Consider the following 13280-nt stretch of genomic DNA (forward strand, 5'->3'; position numbering starts at 1 on the left):
TGGGGACTGAGCTGAGGAATCGACATTTAAAATAAACCTATGTAATAGGACATTAAAAACCTGTACAAATAGAAACTATATGGAACTCCAAGAAATCAGATTTTTTTTTTTTTAACAGTTAGGGTTATTTTGATGCAGATGGTCCCTGGGGCACACTCTGAAGATCGGTGGGTTAAAGGCATGTGCTTTGGGTTTGACCAGATTTGAGATGAATCTGTCGCCACCATTTATTGGTCATAAAAATCTCAGTTTCTCTGCATTTCAGGGTCTTCACCTTACAGTGACGGGAGCAGTTCCCACCTTGGACTAGTGATACAATGCATATAAGCTCTTGGCACAATGCCTGGCACATAGAATGTGCGAGACAGATGCCAGATGTCCTGATTATTACCATTTCCTTTGACTCCTACAATGCAGGGAGGTAGGTATGAGGCCCATTTTACAGATGGGGACACTGTGGCCATACACTGTTTGCTAGGGACAGAGGCTGCATGAGAACTGAGGTTGTCAGCTCAGGGAATAGATGCACATCCCCTCTTCCAGGAAGACTTCCTTCATGCAGTCCAGCTGGCTCTCACACCACACTGTTCTTCAAAGTGCTGCTCTGGGCTCCCAGCCCCTGCCATCCATCTGTTTCCTGAGGACAGCAGCACTCAAATTCCCAGTGACTAGGAGACCTAGTGCTATCTCCCTAGTGATGATCAGAGCCTGCCTTTCCCAGCAGGTCCTCTGCAGCCTCAGATGCCGGCAACATCCTGTGAGATGGAGGGGGGGGCGGGCGGGACGCAATGGGAAAGAGGGAGGGGACTCCCGGGCAGCGCACTTGAACACCTGGCAGGGCTGGTCACTGTGTCAGAGGAAGGATATTCCCCGACGGGCTTGGCACCCTCTCCCTGGTCAAGCTCCCTGGCCCTTCCTGAGGCCCGCCCTTCCCTCCTGCCCCAGGATCCCCGCTGCCCCAGTGGAGAGGAGTGTGAGCTCCTGGGGAAGGTGGAGGAACCTCACCCAGCCGAGGGCCTTGACCTGAGTTTCAGCACTTTGTCCTCACCTTCTTCTCCTGTCCTCAAGTGGATAAAATAGAACAAATAGCCACTTGCAGCAGCACAGACCGCAAGACTTTCAAGGCCAAAGAGAACCACTGACCACCTGGTCTAAGCCCACCCTTCCACTTTGTTTTCACTAGTTGATTCATCCTAAAAATAATACGCCACAGTAGCCCCAGGCGGAAAAAACCCAAATATCCACCAACTGACTAAGGACTGAACAACTATCTGTACAATGGAATATGACATGGCCATAGAAAGGAGAGGAGTACCGATTCACGCAGTGATGCGGGTTAACCTCAAAAATACTATACTAAGGGAAATAAGCCAGGCACCAGAGGCCACACATTGTATGGTTCTATTTATGTGAAAGAGTCAGAATCGGCCAATCCATGGAGACGAAAAGCAGATTGGTGGTTGCCAAGGGCTCAGGGGAAAAGGACGACGAGAGTGACTGCTTAATGGGTACACGCTTTCCTCCCTGAGTGATGAAATGTTTGGGAACCAGGTAGAGCTGATGCTGCCCAACACGGTGAGTGTACTAAATGCCCCTGATTGGACACTTTAAAGTGGTTGAAGTGGTCCATTTTATGTTATGCATATTTTGTTACAATAAAAAATATGCCATGGTGATAAGCACAATCAGTACAAAAGAGTATGAATGGGAAAATATTATGTTCCCTTCCCCCAGATTTCTATTCATTTCCCACAGGGGAAAACTGTTCATGGTTCCTTGCACATCCTGGAAAAATCGCTACAACGAATGCATGTGTGTGTACCCCATTCAGGAAAAAATGGAATCATATAATAGGTAATATTCTGTGTCTGAGGTTTTGATCAATGAAGGTATCTTGGAACTCAGTTCTGATCAGCATAGACAGACCCATTTCATTTATTTTTTGGCAGTTGGAGTATAATCCACTGTGCTACTGAGTGAGAGCGGAACACCACATAAACATTACGTTCTAGAAGTTCATCTACAAATACTGGGTCATCCAAAAACCATAATATAGTATCTTGGTGCGTAATGTTGGCTTCCTCTATCCCAGCCAGTGACTTAGCTGATCCTCAAAGAAACAGCCATTCGTTTCCGGGCTGGAGGAAACCCACGGAAAGAACACTGTCCACTGTGGCCGACTTAAGAGATTTTTTAAACGTCATTTGTACCAGCGCCCTCTAAATTATTTTATTTTATTGTGTTCACCTACCAGTAAAAAAGTAACCATGTAATGTACTTCCATGTATGCATGGGTCAATTATATGTATGTGGACAGACTGCTTACAGGACTTATGCTATTATTACATTATAAATGCTAGAACTCCAAAACATTCATATAGAAATTTTAGAAAGGAGTGTTGAGCTAAATGTCAGTAAGGCTTCTAGTACTTGTTCCTACAGCGGTTCGTGAGTTCCTGGGGTGCCCACACTCTATTCGGAGACCTTTTGATTTCCGCCACATGCTTTTTTATCCTCTGAGCTGACTTGATAACTCAACCCGCCCGTAAGACGTGGTGGGGCTGAAGTATGAACCAGTTCATGGGGTACACCAAGGAGGAGCACGTAGCGAGCCCCGGCTTCAGTGCTCGGAACTGGGACACAGTGGCCGGCTGTGGACCTCCGTCCCTGCATGATTATATGCATGTATCCAGCCCCCTTCTTATTTTCAGGGTAGGGAAGGGGAATGTCCAAGGCCGGACAGAACTGGGGCTGGAACCAAGTCCCTGATCGCTGGGGCTAGGCCCACTGGCCTCCCCGCTTAGAGAGGCTGGGGGCTCAGGCAGCTTTTACCCCGGTTGTACGGAGGGCTGGGTGGGTGCTGAGCTTGGAGCTCCAGCCCTGGCAAGGACACACGGGAGCTTTAGGAGAGGAGTCCCAGTTGGGGGTAGGGGAGACCAGAAACTTACTGTGGGAGCTGATGTACTCAGGGGACTTGCCTGGTCCCAGGGGTAGGGCCTCTTCATAGTAGTCCTCCGGCGGGGGCCGTTGGGGAAGCGGTGGAGGCAGGTCGGCTGACTGAAGGGGGACAAAGGAGGCAGGTAAGACCAAGAAGGCCAGGAGAGCGGAGGGAGTCGGTGGGGTGATGGAAAGGAGACTGGGACAGAGAGGCAGGAGCCCCAAGGAGGCGGAGGCGGGATGCAGATGTGAAGCGGGAACTTCCGACAGAGGGGCAGAGGGCAGAGGTGGGAACCCTGAGAGGCTGCCTGGTCCTCTATTTCTTGCCCGACTTATTTCAGCATCAGGACTTCTTGGGAAGATCTAAAAGTTTTGTGGAGGGTCACACAGATGTTGTTAGGCTTTTGATTAAGTAAGCCCACGCAGAATGACCAAAAACCACCGTGAGTTCGGCAGTGCTCCGCAAATATGTCTGCACACCTGTGAGGAAGCACAACAAGCACGTGGAAGACACAGTACTCAGTGAGGTGGCACGGCCTCGTGGCTAAGAGCTTAGGCTCTGAGGCCACAGCACTCCCGCTTCACTGGGATTAAACTCTGTCGCTCACGAGTTGTGGGCACGGACATGTGTGCTCACGCTAAGCCTCCGTTTCCTTACCTGTAAAATGGGGATAACAACAGTGCCAACCTCGTTCAGTTATTGTGAGCATGAAAAGGACGCAGTGAGGGGTCAACAGTGGATACCACTGGATGGCGATGAGGAGAGTGAGTTATGCAGTCAACACAGTGTTCAATGTGATTATGAGCCCCTTGCCTTAGTTCCATGGACGAAGGTAGGGAACCCCAGGTATGACCCAAAACTTTATTTTGCAAGTGAAAAACAGGCTCAGAAAGGGGAGGTGGCTCGTCTAAGACCACACGGCAGCAGGAGGAGGGCAGAGGCCACCAAGCCCTGGCCCAGAGCTTTCCCAACATTCACTCCATGTTTATTATGGCAGTCAGAAATTGGGGGGGGGGATGTCCTCTGTGCCTGAAGGGACAGGGCAGTTCACCACATTATCCCCACTCAGCGTGGGCGCGGTGACCACATCATGGGTCACTGAAATGTTTTCACAGTCCGTTTCTCCTCTTAGAACAGGGTCCTGCACAGCCGGGGCAGGGGAGGTCCTAGGCATTGGTGGGAGAGCTTCGTGGGCCACTTCAGAGGGACAGAGGGCCGGGTGGTGTGGGAACCCAGGCCATGACTCACGTGTCTCAGAGACGGGCTCTTGGCTGGCTCAGGGCTGGCTCCTTTGCAGGGCTCCCCGTCATCCTCTGGCATGTCCCGGAGGTCGCTCAGGTCACAGTCTACCGAGGCGCAGGCCATGGGGGCAGAGGAAACCAGAGATGAGCTCGGTAGAATGGGAGGAAGCCTGGACCTGGGATCTGGAGGCCTCTACCACCACCTCCTTCGTTAGAAACCCTCGGCGAGTGACTCCATCACTCTGAGACTTGGTCTTCTCCTCTGTAAACCGGTCCCAATAATCCCTTGCCTTGTCTGTCTGCCAAGGTTACCAAGAGGGCCAAAGGAGATGGTATCTGGTGTGGTGCTTTGGGGATTTTCAAGAAGTAGGTCGTGAAGGCACTGTGTCTTCCCTCAGTCTCTCCATCCCTGAAACTTTCACCTGACCTGCAGCTTTCTCAAAGCGGAATAGTGCTGTCTTCCCTCGAGAGGGAGCAGGGCTGGGACGCGTCCTGCCCACAGCCCGGCGTGCCTGCTCCCATGCCTACTGGCAGCTCTCCTTTCTGCTGGGGGGCAGGGATGCTCAGCCCAGGGTTCGGGCAGCCACCACCAGCGGCTGTGAGCAGCAGAGCGACAGCGTCTTCTGTGGCCTATGCCTTCCTCCCTACCTTTCTTCAAATCCTGGGGATGACTTCCTGTGACCATACAGATTCTGACTGGATTTTCAGACCGGGCAGGGCCCAGAGAGGCCAAGGGACTTGCCCATTGTGACTCAGTGCTGCGACGTTAAGAGTCAGACTCCCACCCAAGCCGAGGGCCCTTCCGGAGACGGGGGCAGGGGGCTCGCACACGCAGGGAGAGGACAGCGCCCGGCTGGGGTTGGGAGAGGGTCGCTTACCGAACTCTTCAAAGAGGGACTCCACAAAGCTGGGCCCAGAGTGGAGGTCTGCTGTGTTCACATACAGGTAGGAGACTTCCTTGGCTGTGAGGAGAGGGAGAGCCCAGCTTTGGTGAGGGGGGGCTGTGGTCTGCTGCTGCCCACTCTGAGGACGGCCGGGTCTCCCCCTCCCGCCACTGGGACACAAGCCCACTCAGGACTCGGCCCCTTTGACAGAGCACGTGCACATCCTAAACGAGTTCCCTGGCTTTCAAACTTTGTTCTGACTTTTAGCTCGTTCCTGAGCGTCTCCTTCTCCAAGGGAAAGGATGCTCAGAGCACAGTATAGAAAACAGAATGTAAGGCTGCTCTGGGGAGGGCCAAGGGACAGGGCCAAGCACGGCTGGCAGACCACCGCCCCTCCCGCCCTCCCACAGTCCTGTGAGGCCTGCCGACGACATCAGCCTGTTTTGTCCCTGGAGGAGAGGCTCAGAGAGTCACCCAAGAGTGATGCCCTTGCCCCCATCCCTCAGACCCCCGCAACACTGTATGGGCACAGTACAGCTTGTCAGAGTTTACTGAGTGCGGGGCTGATCTGGGACGTCGAGCACACGCAGGAGTGGATGGGGAGCCCTTGCTGCAGAGCAGACGGTGGGGCAGAGAAGCTATGGGGTTCCTGGAGGGGCATGAGGGAAGCCACAGGGCCGGGTACACCTCACAGAGGGGGTGTGTGCAATGTGTGTGCTGCGTGTGAGTGTCATGCATGAGAGTACGTGGGGTGCACGAGGTGTACCTGGGTGTGCTGTGTGTCGTGTGTCGCGTGAGCTGCGTCTGGGAGAGCATGCTGCTGGTGAGTGTGTGGCATGTGTCATGGGACAGCATATTTGCTATGGGTGTCCTGTGTCGGTGAGAACGTGTTGTGCACACGAGTGAGCATGGTATGTGTGTTAGTGTGTGTGGCAGCTGTGTTGTGTACATGAGCATTAGTGGGTCCAGTTGGGAGGGGTACGAAGACCCGGGATGGAGAAGGAACAAAGTGGCTGAGGACACCGGCCAGGACCTGAAAGTGTTTGGTGGCACGCTGTGAGGCTTCGGCCCTGGGGAGTTCCTGAAGGTTCTTGAGGAGCTGGGGGCGGAGGGCCGGTGGCTGACCTGGGAGGGGCTGCAGGCTCTGCAGAATGGAGGCCACAGCCATCTTCTTCTCCAGGGCAGTGTCACTGAGGTACTCATGGTCCAGGAGGCTGAGCAGCCCCGTGAGCTCAGGCAGCAGCTGCTCCAGCACTAGAAGGAAGCACGGGGGAGGGAGGCTCGGGGTCAGGATCCCAGCCCTGCCCTCATCCACCAGAGGCCAGGGCAGCCAAGGCCAAAGGCAGGGCGGGTGTGACAGGGAGACCTCAGAAGCCCTCCCACAGCTGTCCCAGGGCTGGCCGCTCGCCTCCCGAGGGAGAGCCCTGCTCAGTTAACCATGATGTTCCGCTGGGCCTCCCCACTCTCCCCGGACCTCCTATGGCCTTGGCCTGAGGACAGACGCTCCCGGCTTAGGCCTGGTGAGCCCAGGTAATCTGAAAAGAGGCTCTCAGCCTGCCTTTGTCCCAGCATGTCCCTGCCATGTCCCAGCATGCTGTCCAGGCCCAGGGCTCCTTCCTCGCTGCAGCTCGGGGCTCAATGCAGGTCCCGGGCTGGAGCCCCTGGCCATCCAGGACACAGGCAGGAAGGGAGCCTTCCTGTCCCATCAGTTCATACGCTTCAATCTCTGGAACCTTCTGTTTCCGGTGCCTTGGTGGGAGCCAAACTAAACATTAACCCTTCCCACCCCAGGCCCCAAACCGTTGTCACCAGTCTTTCGGTGATTTACCAGCATTTTTCAAACTTGAGGATATAGAGGAATTACCTGGGGAGCTCATCGAAATGCAGAGGCGGGCTCAGGTCTGGGGCAGGACCTGAGATTCTGCACTGCCAGCGAGCTCCTGTCTGACGCCGCTTGTTGAGACCACACCGAGTGGCAAGCCGCACAGCACACAGTCCTTTAAGACCGGAGCATACCGCAACCATGATGTCATTGATGTGTCCCTGTCCCAAACAGTAACTTGGGACTTGGTTCGCCTTAGACCAGCTTTGTACAGTAGTAGTACTGTCCTGCTTTGTGACTTGCTAGTCACTTGTGCAGAATACTAAAAGCTGAGCGTATTGAACGATTCTTGTGAGCTGGCAGTGCAGAAAGGAAGCTAAGCCTTCCATACTTATAATTGCATTTAAATTTACTATCGAGCATTTTTTGTCTCAGAGTGGTTAAGTAACTCCTCCAGGGTCACACAGCCAATGACGCTTCACCTGGCCCTGGCTCCCTCCCTTCTAACGATGGCACTAGACTGCCTTGCAGCACCGCATACAACCGTACCAACAAGTTTTGAGATTGGTCCCATGATCACACCTTCTTTTTAGAGGAAGAAACCAAGGCTCAGAGAAGAGCAGTGTCTTGCTTGCAGTCACACAGAGGCCACCAAAGAAGAGCCAGGCCTTTGGCTTATAGTCTCTGGACTCCCAGCCCCACGGGCTTCTCTCCACCCTGGGCCCTCCTAAAGAAAAAAACCAGACTCCGACTTATAGTTACAGGGTCTGGGTGTGTTAGAGGGGCATAACCTCATGCAGAAGAGAACCAGCCCTGGAGCCAGACTGATGGGTTCAAGTTTAGACTCCATTCATTATGGTAGGACCTTTGACAGGTACTTAGCCTGTGACTCAGTTTCCTCCTCTACGCAGGGGGTAATAATAGCACTTGTCTTAGAGGGTTGCTGGGAAGATCATCAGGTTATGCGTGAGGAATGCCTTGCCCTATAGAGAGTAAATCTCACTCCAACTCAGCTGTTGCCGTTGCCATTGTGTTTAGCATGCTGGTCTGTCTGGGTGGGTCTCTAGAGCTGTCTGCTCTCCTAGTAGGCTGGGAGGCTCTAGATAGGGCAGACCGCCCCAGGAATCTCAGCTTCCTTCACACGGGGGTCTGCTCAGTGCTGGCGCTTCCATACGTGTTTCATGAGAGAGGGCGTGAGTGGATGACCACGCCAGGACTTCTTAAAAACTAGAATCGTACATATAGATATTGGCACTTGTTGGAAAAAATGTGATGTGGCCATCTCTCTGTGGCATTCCGTCATCACTTTAAACCTGCTGGAAATGAGCTAAGGGCCAATGCCATCAGCGGCCACTGCCTGAGCTCCTCGCTGCTGCTGGGCACTGAGATAGGGGCCGTGTCTGCCCCGTCTCATCTGGGAGCAGGTCCTGATGGGGTACCTGCCTGTGTTCCAGAAGAGGACCGAGGCCGAGGGAGGCTGCAGGACAGTCGCACGTGTGAGAGAGGTAGAACCTGGCTGATTCCACGTTTGTGTGATTCCTAGAGCTGTGGAGTCGCACAACGTCAGGGGGCGCCTCTCCCTTCGCAGCCCAAGTGCAAGGGACCCGGAGGCCCTGCTGCCTCCACGGCCCCTGCCCTGGCAATGCCCCCTGAGCAAGGCTTCTGATGGGAAGATTTCCTTCCTCGAAGTAGGATACCACTTAAAATCAGAAAAGTATCTTAGGTAGATTTTAGCTGTTGCAAAGGAAACCTTTACAAATGGAATCACAGACTTCTCAGGCACCCTCAGCAGACACACTGAAAGTCGGTTAACTCAGTTCTAAGACACTGACTGAGCGCCAGAGAACTGAAACCACAGGGATTTAAGTGATGGCAGAATTGAATTTGGAGAGAAATCGTATGTGTAAAGTGCATATGGCGAGGGGTTCTGCCAGGCCTCAAACAGACCGCCAGGACAGCAGCCTCAGATTTTAGCAAGAAGGAAACTCTCCCAGGGGTTTGTTGCCTTGTTGGAAAGGCTGATTCCTGGATCTCCTCCCTGGGCTTTCTGGTTCTGCAGACCCTCTACTGAGAACCAAGAAGCTGCATTTTATTTCATTTTATTATTTATTCTTTTTATTTAAAAGATTTTATTTCTTTATTTACCAGAGAGCGAGAAAGCGAGAGCGCAGGCAGAGGGAGTGGGAGGCAGAGGGAAAAGCAGGCTCTCTGCTCAGGATGTGGGACTCGATCCCAGGACTCCGGGATCACGACCTGAGCCCAAGGCAGCCGCTTAACCAGCTGAGCCACCCGGGCGCCCCAGAAGCTGCATTTTAATAAGCACTCCAGGTGGTTCCTAGATTCAACCTGTGAAAGTTACTCTGCCAGAAAACCCACACTGCAAGGCACGTTTGTGAACCCAAGGAACATGGGAAAGTGTTTCTCCTTTGCTCCCAAGTTGTCATCAGACCTCAACTTAGAATAACCTCAAGTCCAGGTGGGAACAAGAGCTCCCACAGATTATAACTAGCCGGAGCAGGGAGGCTGGCTGAGAGGGGCACGGTGCGTGGGCCTATGCGGTCAGACCTGGTGCCCTGCAATTCTCCAGCCACTGCTTCCAAGCTACAGCAAGATGGCACGCTGGGGAGCTCCGCGCCCTGGCCTTCTGTCTGTCACCCTGACGGCGAGGGGAGGCCAAGTGCCGACTCCTGCAGAGCGAGGCAGAGTGTGTGGGGCGCTCCGTCTTCGGTGCCTGGAGCCTGCACTTAGTCGGGGCCCTGCTACCGTGAGGGCTGCTATCTCCTGATCACCTCCGAACCGTGCTGGCTCCAGAGCACCACTTAGGTGCTGTCTGGCCACAGATCTGCCGTAGCTGGGTACCAAGCTCCGTGAGGACAGGGACCGAGTCCCGGTCACAGTAGCTGTCTGATAAGCATTTGTTTAGCCAACGTGGCATTTTGATGACCTAGTCCAACCTTCTCATTTTAAAGATGTGACAAGTGGAGGTCGGAGAGGTTATTTGACTTAGCTAGGGTCCCACAATCAGTTGAAAATCAAAGTCCCTAGTGTTAAAGTCACACAAAGCTTGCGACTTGGCGGAGTCATCAAAGAGTGGGCGAGAGCACGGGCCGTGCACCATCTGGCCCCTCCTCGCTTGGCCGCTTTCCAGTGGTGGCCCTCGGGGAAATTTCCTAACTCGTCCAAGCTTTCAGTTCTCTATCTGCAGACCGCGGGGGTAATCACAGTAACTGCTTCACACAGTCATTGTAAAGATGAAAGGAAGCCATGCACGAGGGCTCAGTGCACTGGACAGGTGCCTGGCCATTCACGTGTGACCTCCAGAGAGTTTCGGGTGCTGGGGCACAAGGGAGGGGAGGGAGGGGTGTCTGGGGACAAGAGGACATGGGGACTCTGCAAGCCTTGCTACGTTGACAGTTCATAGCTCTGAGCCTGACACTGAGCTTAGGGTAGCTGTGGCGGTAGGAAGTGCTGTAGCCCCTTTCCTCAGGGGGCTCCTACCCCAAGGACCCCCCCATTCCAGATGAGGGGACATCTTTCATTTGGAGGGTCCCTAGTCAAGGAGAATCTCCTTCACCAATTCCTAACCTGCCCCCTCCCATCTTCACTCCTGGTCCAGGTCTTGCCTGCTTTCTGAGGACAGACTAGGGCATTGGGACAGCATTATCTTTTGTGTCTAAAGTTTATTTAGAACCACGAATACATTTCATTGATCTTGTTTGGTTTAGCTGAGCCTTAGGGAGGTACAGTGAATTCCAGTGAGGGGAAAAAAAAACAACAGGAAGAAATGGTTTAATCATTGTTTATAAAACTTCAATCTTTCACTAAGTGGGACAGACAGGCTCGGAAATCCAAGATGGGTGATAATTGTTCATTAGGTTGCAAAAAAATTTGCCAAATAAAATCAGAGGCTACTTTAAAATATATTTAAGATTAGACCACGAAGTGTTTACTTGTTACTGGTGAATACCCAACTAAGATCAATTTTCTCTCTGCTCCTTCACCCTCCCCACTTAATTTAAATCAAAACGAGATGGTACAGAGCAGAAGATAAGCCACAGGCACAAAGCACTGTTGCTTGCTCCCAGGACTGTACCCCCATGCAGTATGAATGAAGTTTTCAATCCAAAGGTCTTTATCATAGTCGGTATGGGTTCTACCACAAAGGCTGGATTTACTTAGAGATCTCAAAGGTAAAGAGTCTAATTTCCAAAACAAAAGAGAAGTGAATAATTAACCTTCTGCAAACCACAGGAATAATAACCCCTGTTTTGGCACTGACCTGGTCAGCCTAGTGGGCGCCCTGACTTGTGATCTCATTCCCGGGCAATTTTCAGACTATGGAATTTACAAAAATGCTTGGAAACAGCTTGCAAGTTACAATGCCATTAAATGCAAAGCAGTAGGAGGAAATACAATTTCTCTTTCCCCCATCTCCTTTTTGGACAATCCTCTCCAGGACAAAGATAACTCATCCTTCTTTGTCTTCAAAGTCAGAGAACATGCAACAAGCATGATTCAAAAATGGAAAACAGGAAAGTTGTCAGTATGTGGTGTTTACAAAGGGCTTACCTGTTTTGTTTGTTTACTCAAATTTTCCTTTCTCATTTTCCAAACAGCAAAAAAACGCAGTTTCCAGCCCACAAATGTTCCTGAGCTGGAGAAAGGACCAATGTGTTACTCTAAAAAATTTTGGTCATGATCTGAGAGATGACTTTCTGTATCCTGTGCTACAATAAGCTAGAACATTCATGAGGTCTGACTCCATTGTGGGGGTGGGGAGGCAAGGCACCCTGAAAAGGCAAGCAGTCTACTTAGCAGGTGTGACTTCAATGTTTGGGTAGGGGGAAGGGAAGGAAGAGGAACCCTTTCCTGTGGACTTCCAACTCTGCAGGCCCTTCCAGAGAGACTTTCCTCCAGGTTGTGCCTTCATGCTCTTTTCCTCAGCCTCTTAATCCAGGGCCTTTGCATACGCTTTTCCTTCTGCTTGTCAGAACTCCCTTCTCCTGCCAACCAGTGATGCCCTCCCCCGCTCTCTGCTCACTCGTGACTGCTTCAGGGAAGTTTCCCCGGTCTTCTCCACCACATCTGTCCCCCTATTTTACACTATGATAGCATCACTCTCTCTGGTATGTGGCATGGTGAAATGTTACATTTAAGTATGCATTTCTTCAATTAACATCAACTTTCCGACTTAAGCCTGAACTCCTTGAGGGCAGGAATAACACCAGCTTTTGCTAGTACCTGACACAGAGTACAGGCTTAAGTTATTTGTGGAATCAGTGAATTCTTGATGCAAACTTAAGAGTTGCTAGTCTAATAGTTACTGTGATTGAAAAGCCACGTCTTTAATAGTGGATCAGCATTGTAAAAAGATGCTTAAAAAAGGAAGAAAAAGAAAAGCAGGTAAAAATGGTCCCGGGGAGGGGCACCTGGGTGGCTCAGTGGGTTAAGCTTCTGCCTTCGGCTCGGGTCGTGACCTCAGGGTCCTGGGATCGAGCCCCGCATCAGGCTCTCTGCTCAGCGGGGAGCCTGCTTCCTCCTCTCTCTCTGCCTGCCTCTCTGCCTACCTGTGATCTCTCTCTCTGTCAAATGAATAAAAAATTTAAAAAAAAAAAAAATGGTCCCGGGGAGCAGAAGAAAGCAGAAGTCCAATTTCCTCCTTGGCTAAACTCCCCAAACCCTATTTGGTTGAGCTTGTATCCCTCGTGTGAATACGGCTGCCAACGGATTCAGTGATGCACATTTTGTAGTTGGTGGATTTTAATCCTAATGTAGAAACTGGGAAATAATAATGACTAACATATATTAAGCAACCCAAACTACTTAAGTCCAAGTCCTGTCTCCCCCACCCCACCCCCCACGGCCTAGCTGTGCACCTTTGGGACACTTACATTACCACATGTGTCTCATGTACATTACCAGGGACCTATGAGCCTATGTACCTCATCTGTGGGAACGAGCCCTAATGCATCGAAATGTGCCTACTATGGTGCCTGGCACATAGTAGGTTCTCAATAAATGTTGGCTGTTTACATTACTCTCACATTGTTATTCTGTGTCACCTTCTGCTTTAAGCGATTTACTTGTATTATTTACACAATTTAATTCTTATGGCAAGGTGGGCTAGCCCCATTTTGCAGGTGTGGGAACTCCAGATTCCAGAGTGGGAAGAACAGGGAGGAGCTCTTCAGGGATGCCCGCCCCAGTGGTCCCTCACGGCAGTACTTCTGGCTGCCCAGCTCTGGGCTAACTGCACACCAAAGGCCTGCAGAATTCTACCTTAATTTTTGGGTGCAGACATCTCTCCTTCTCCTGCCCACAGTCTCTTCCAAGTTGCTGCAAATCTACCTATTGGGGGCCACGGGGACACCTCACTTCCTCTGAATTCATAAGCC

General features: G+C 51.8%; 1 protein-coding gene across 2 annotated transcripts in view; it reads right to left on the reverse strand.

Moving 5' to 3' along the window:
• Positions 1-13280, reverse strand: part of AFAP1L1 (actin filament associated protein 1 like 1) — a 56400-nt gene that overhangs the window by 27362 nt on the left and 15758 nt on the right. For both annotated transcript variants that reach the window (XM_080804084.1, XM_080804083.1), the window contains exons 2-5: positions 6189-6317; positions 5058-5141; positions 4187-4284; positions 2949-3057 (exon numbers count right to left, since the gene is read on the reverse strand). In XM_080804084.1, coding sequence (XP_080660210.1) covers positions 2949-3057; positions 4187-4284; positions 5058-5141; positions 6189-6317 — 420 coding nt within the window. The remainder of the gene's footprint in view (positions 1-2948; positions 3058-4186; positions 4285-5057; positions 5142-6188; positions 6318-13280) is intronic.

The sequence above is a fragment of the Martes martes genome, assembly GCF_963455335.1.
Source record: "Martes martes genome assembly, chromosome: 5".
Classification (NCBI taxonomy): Eukaryota; Metazoa; Chordata; class Mammalia; order Carnivora; family Mustelidae; genus Martes; species Martes martes.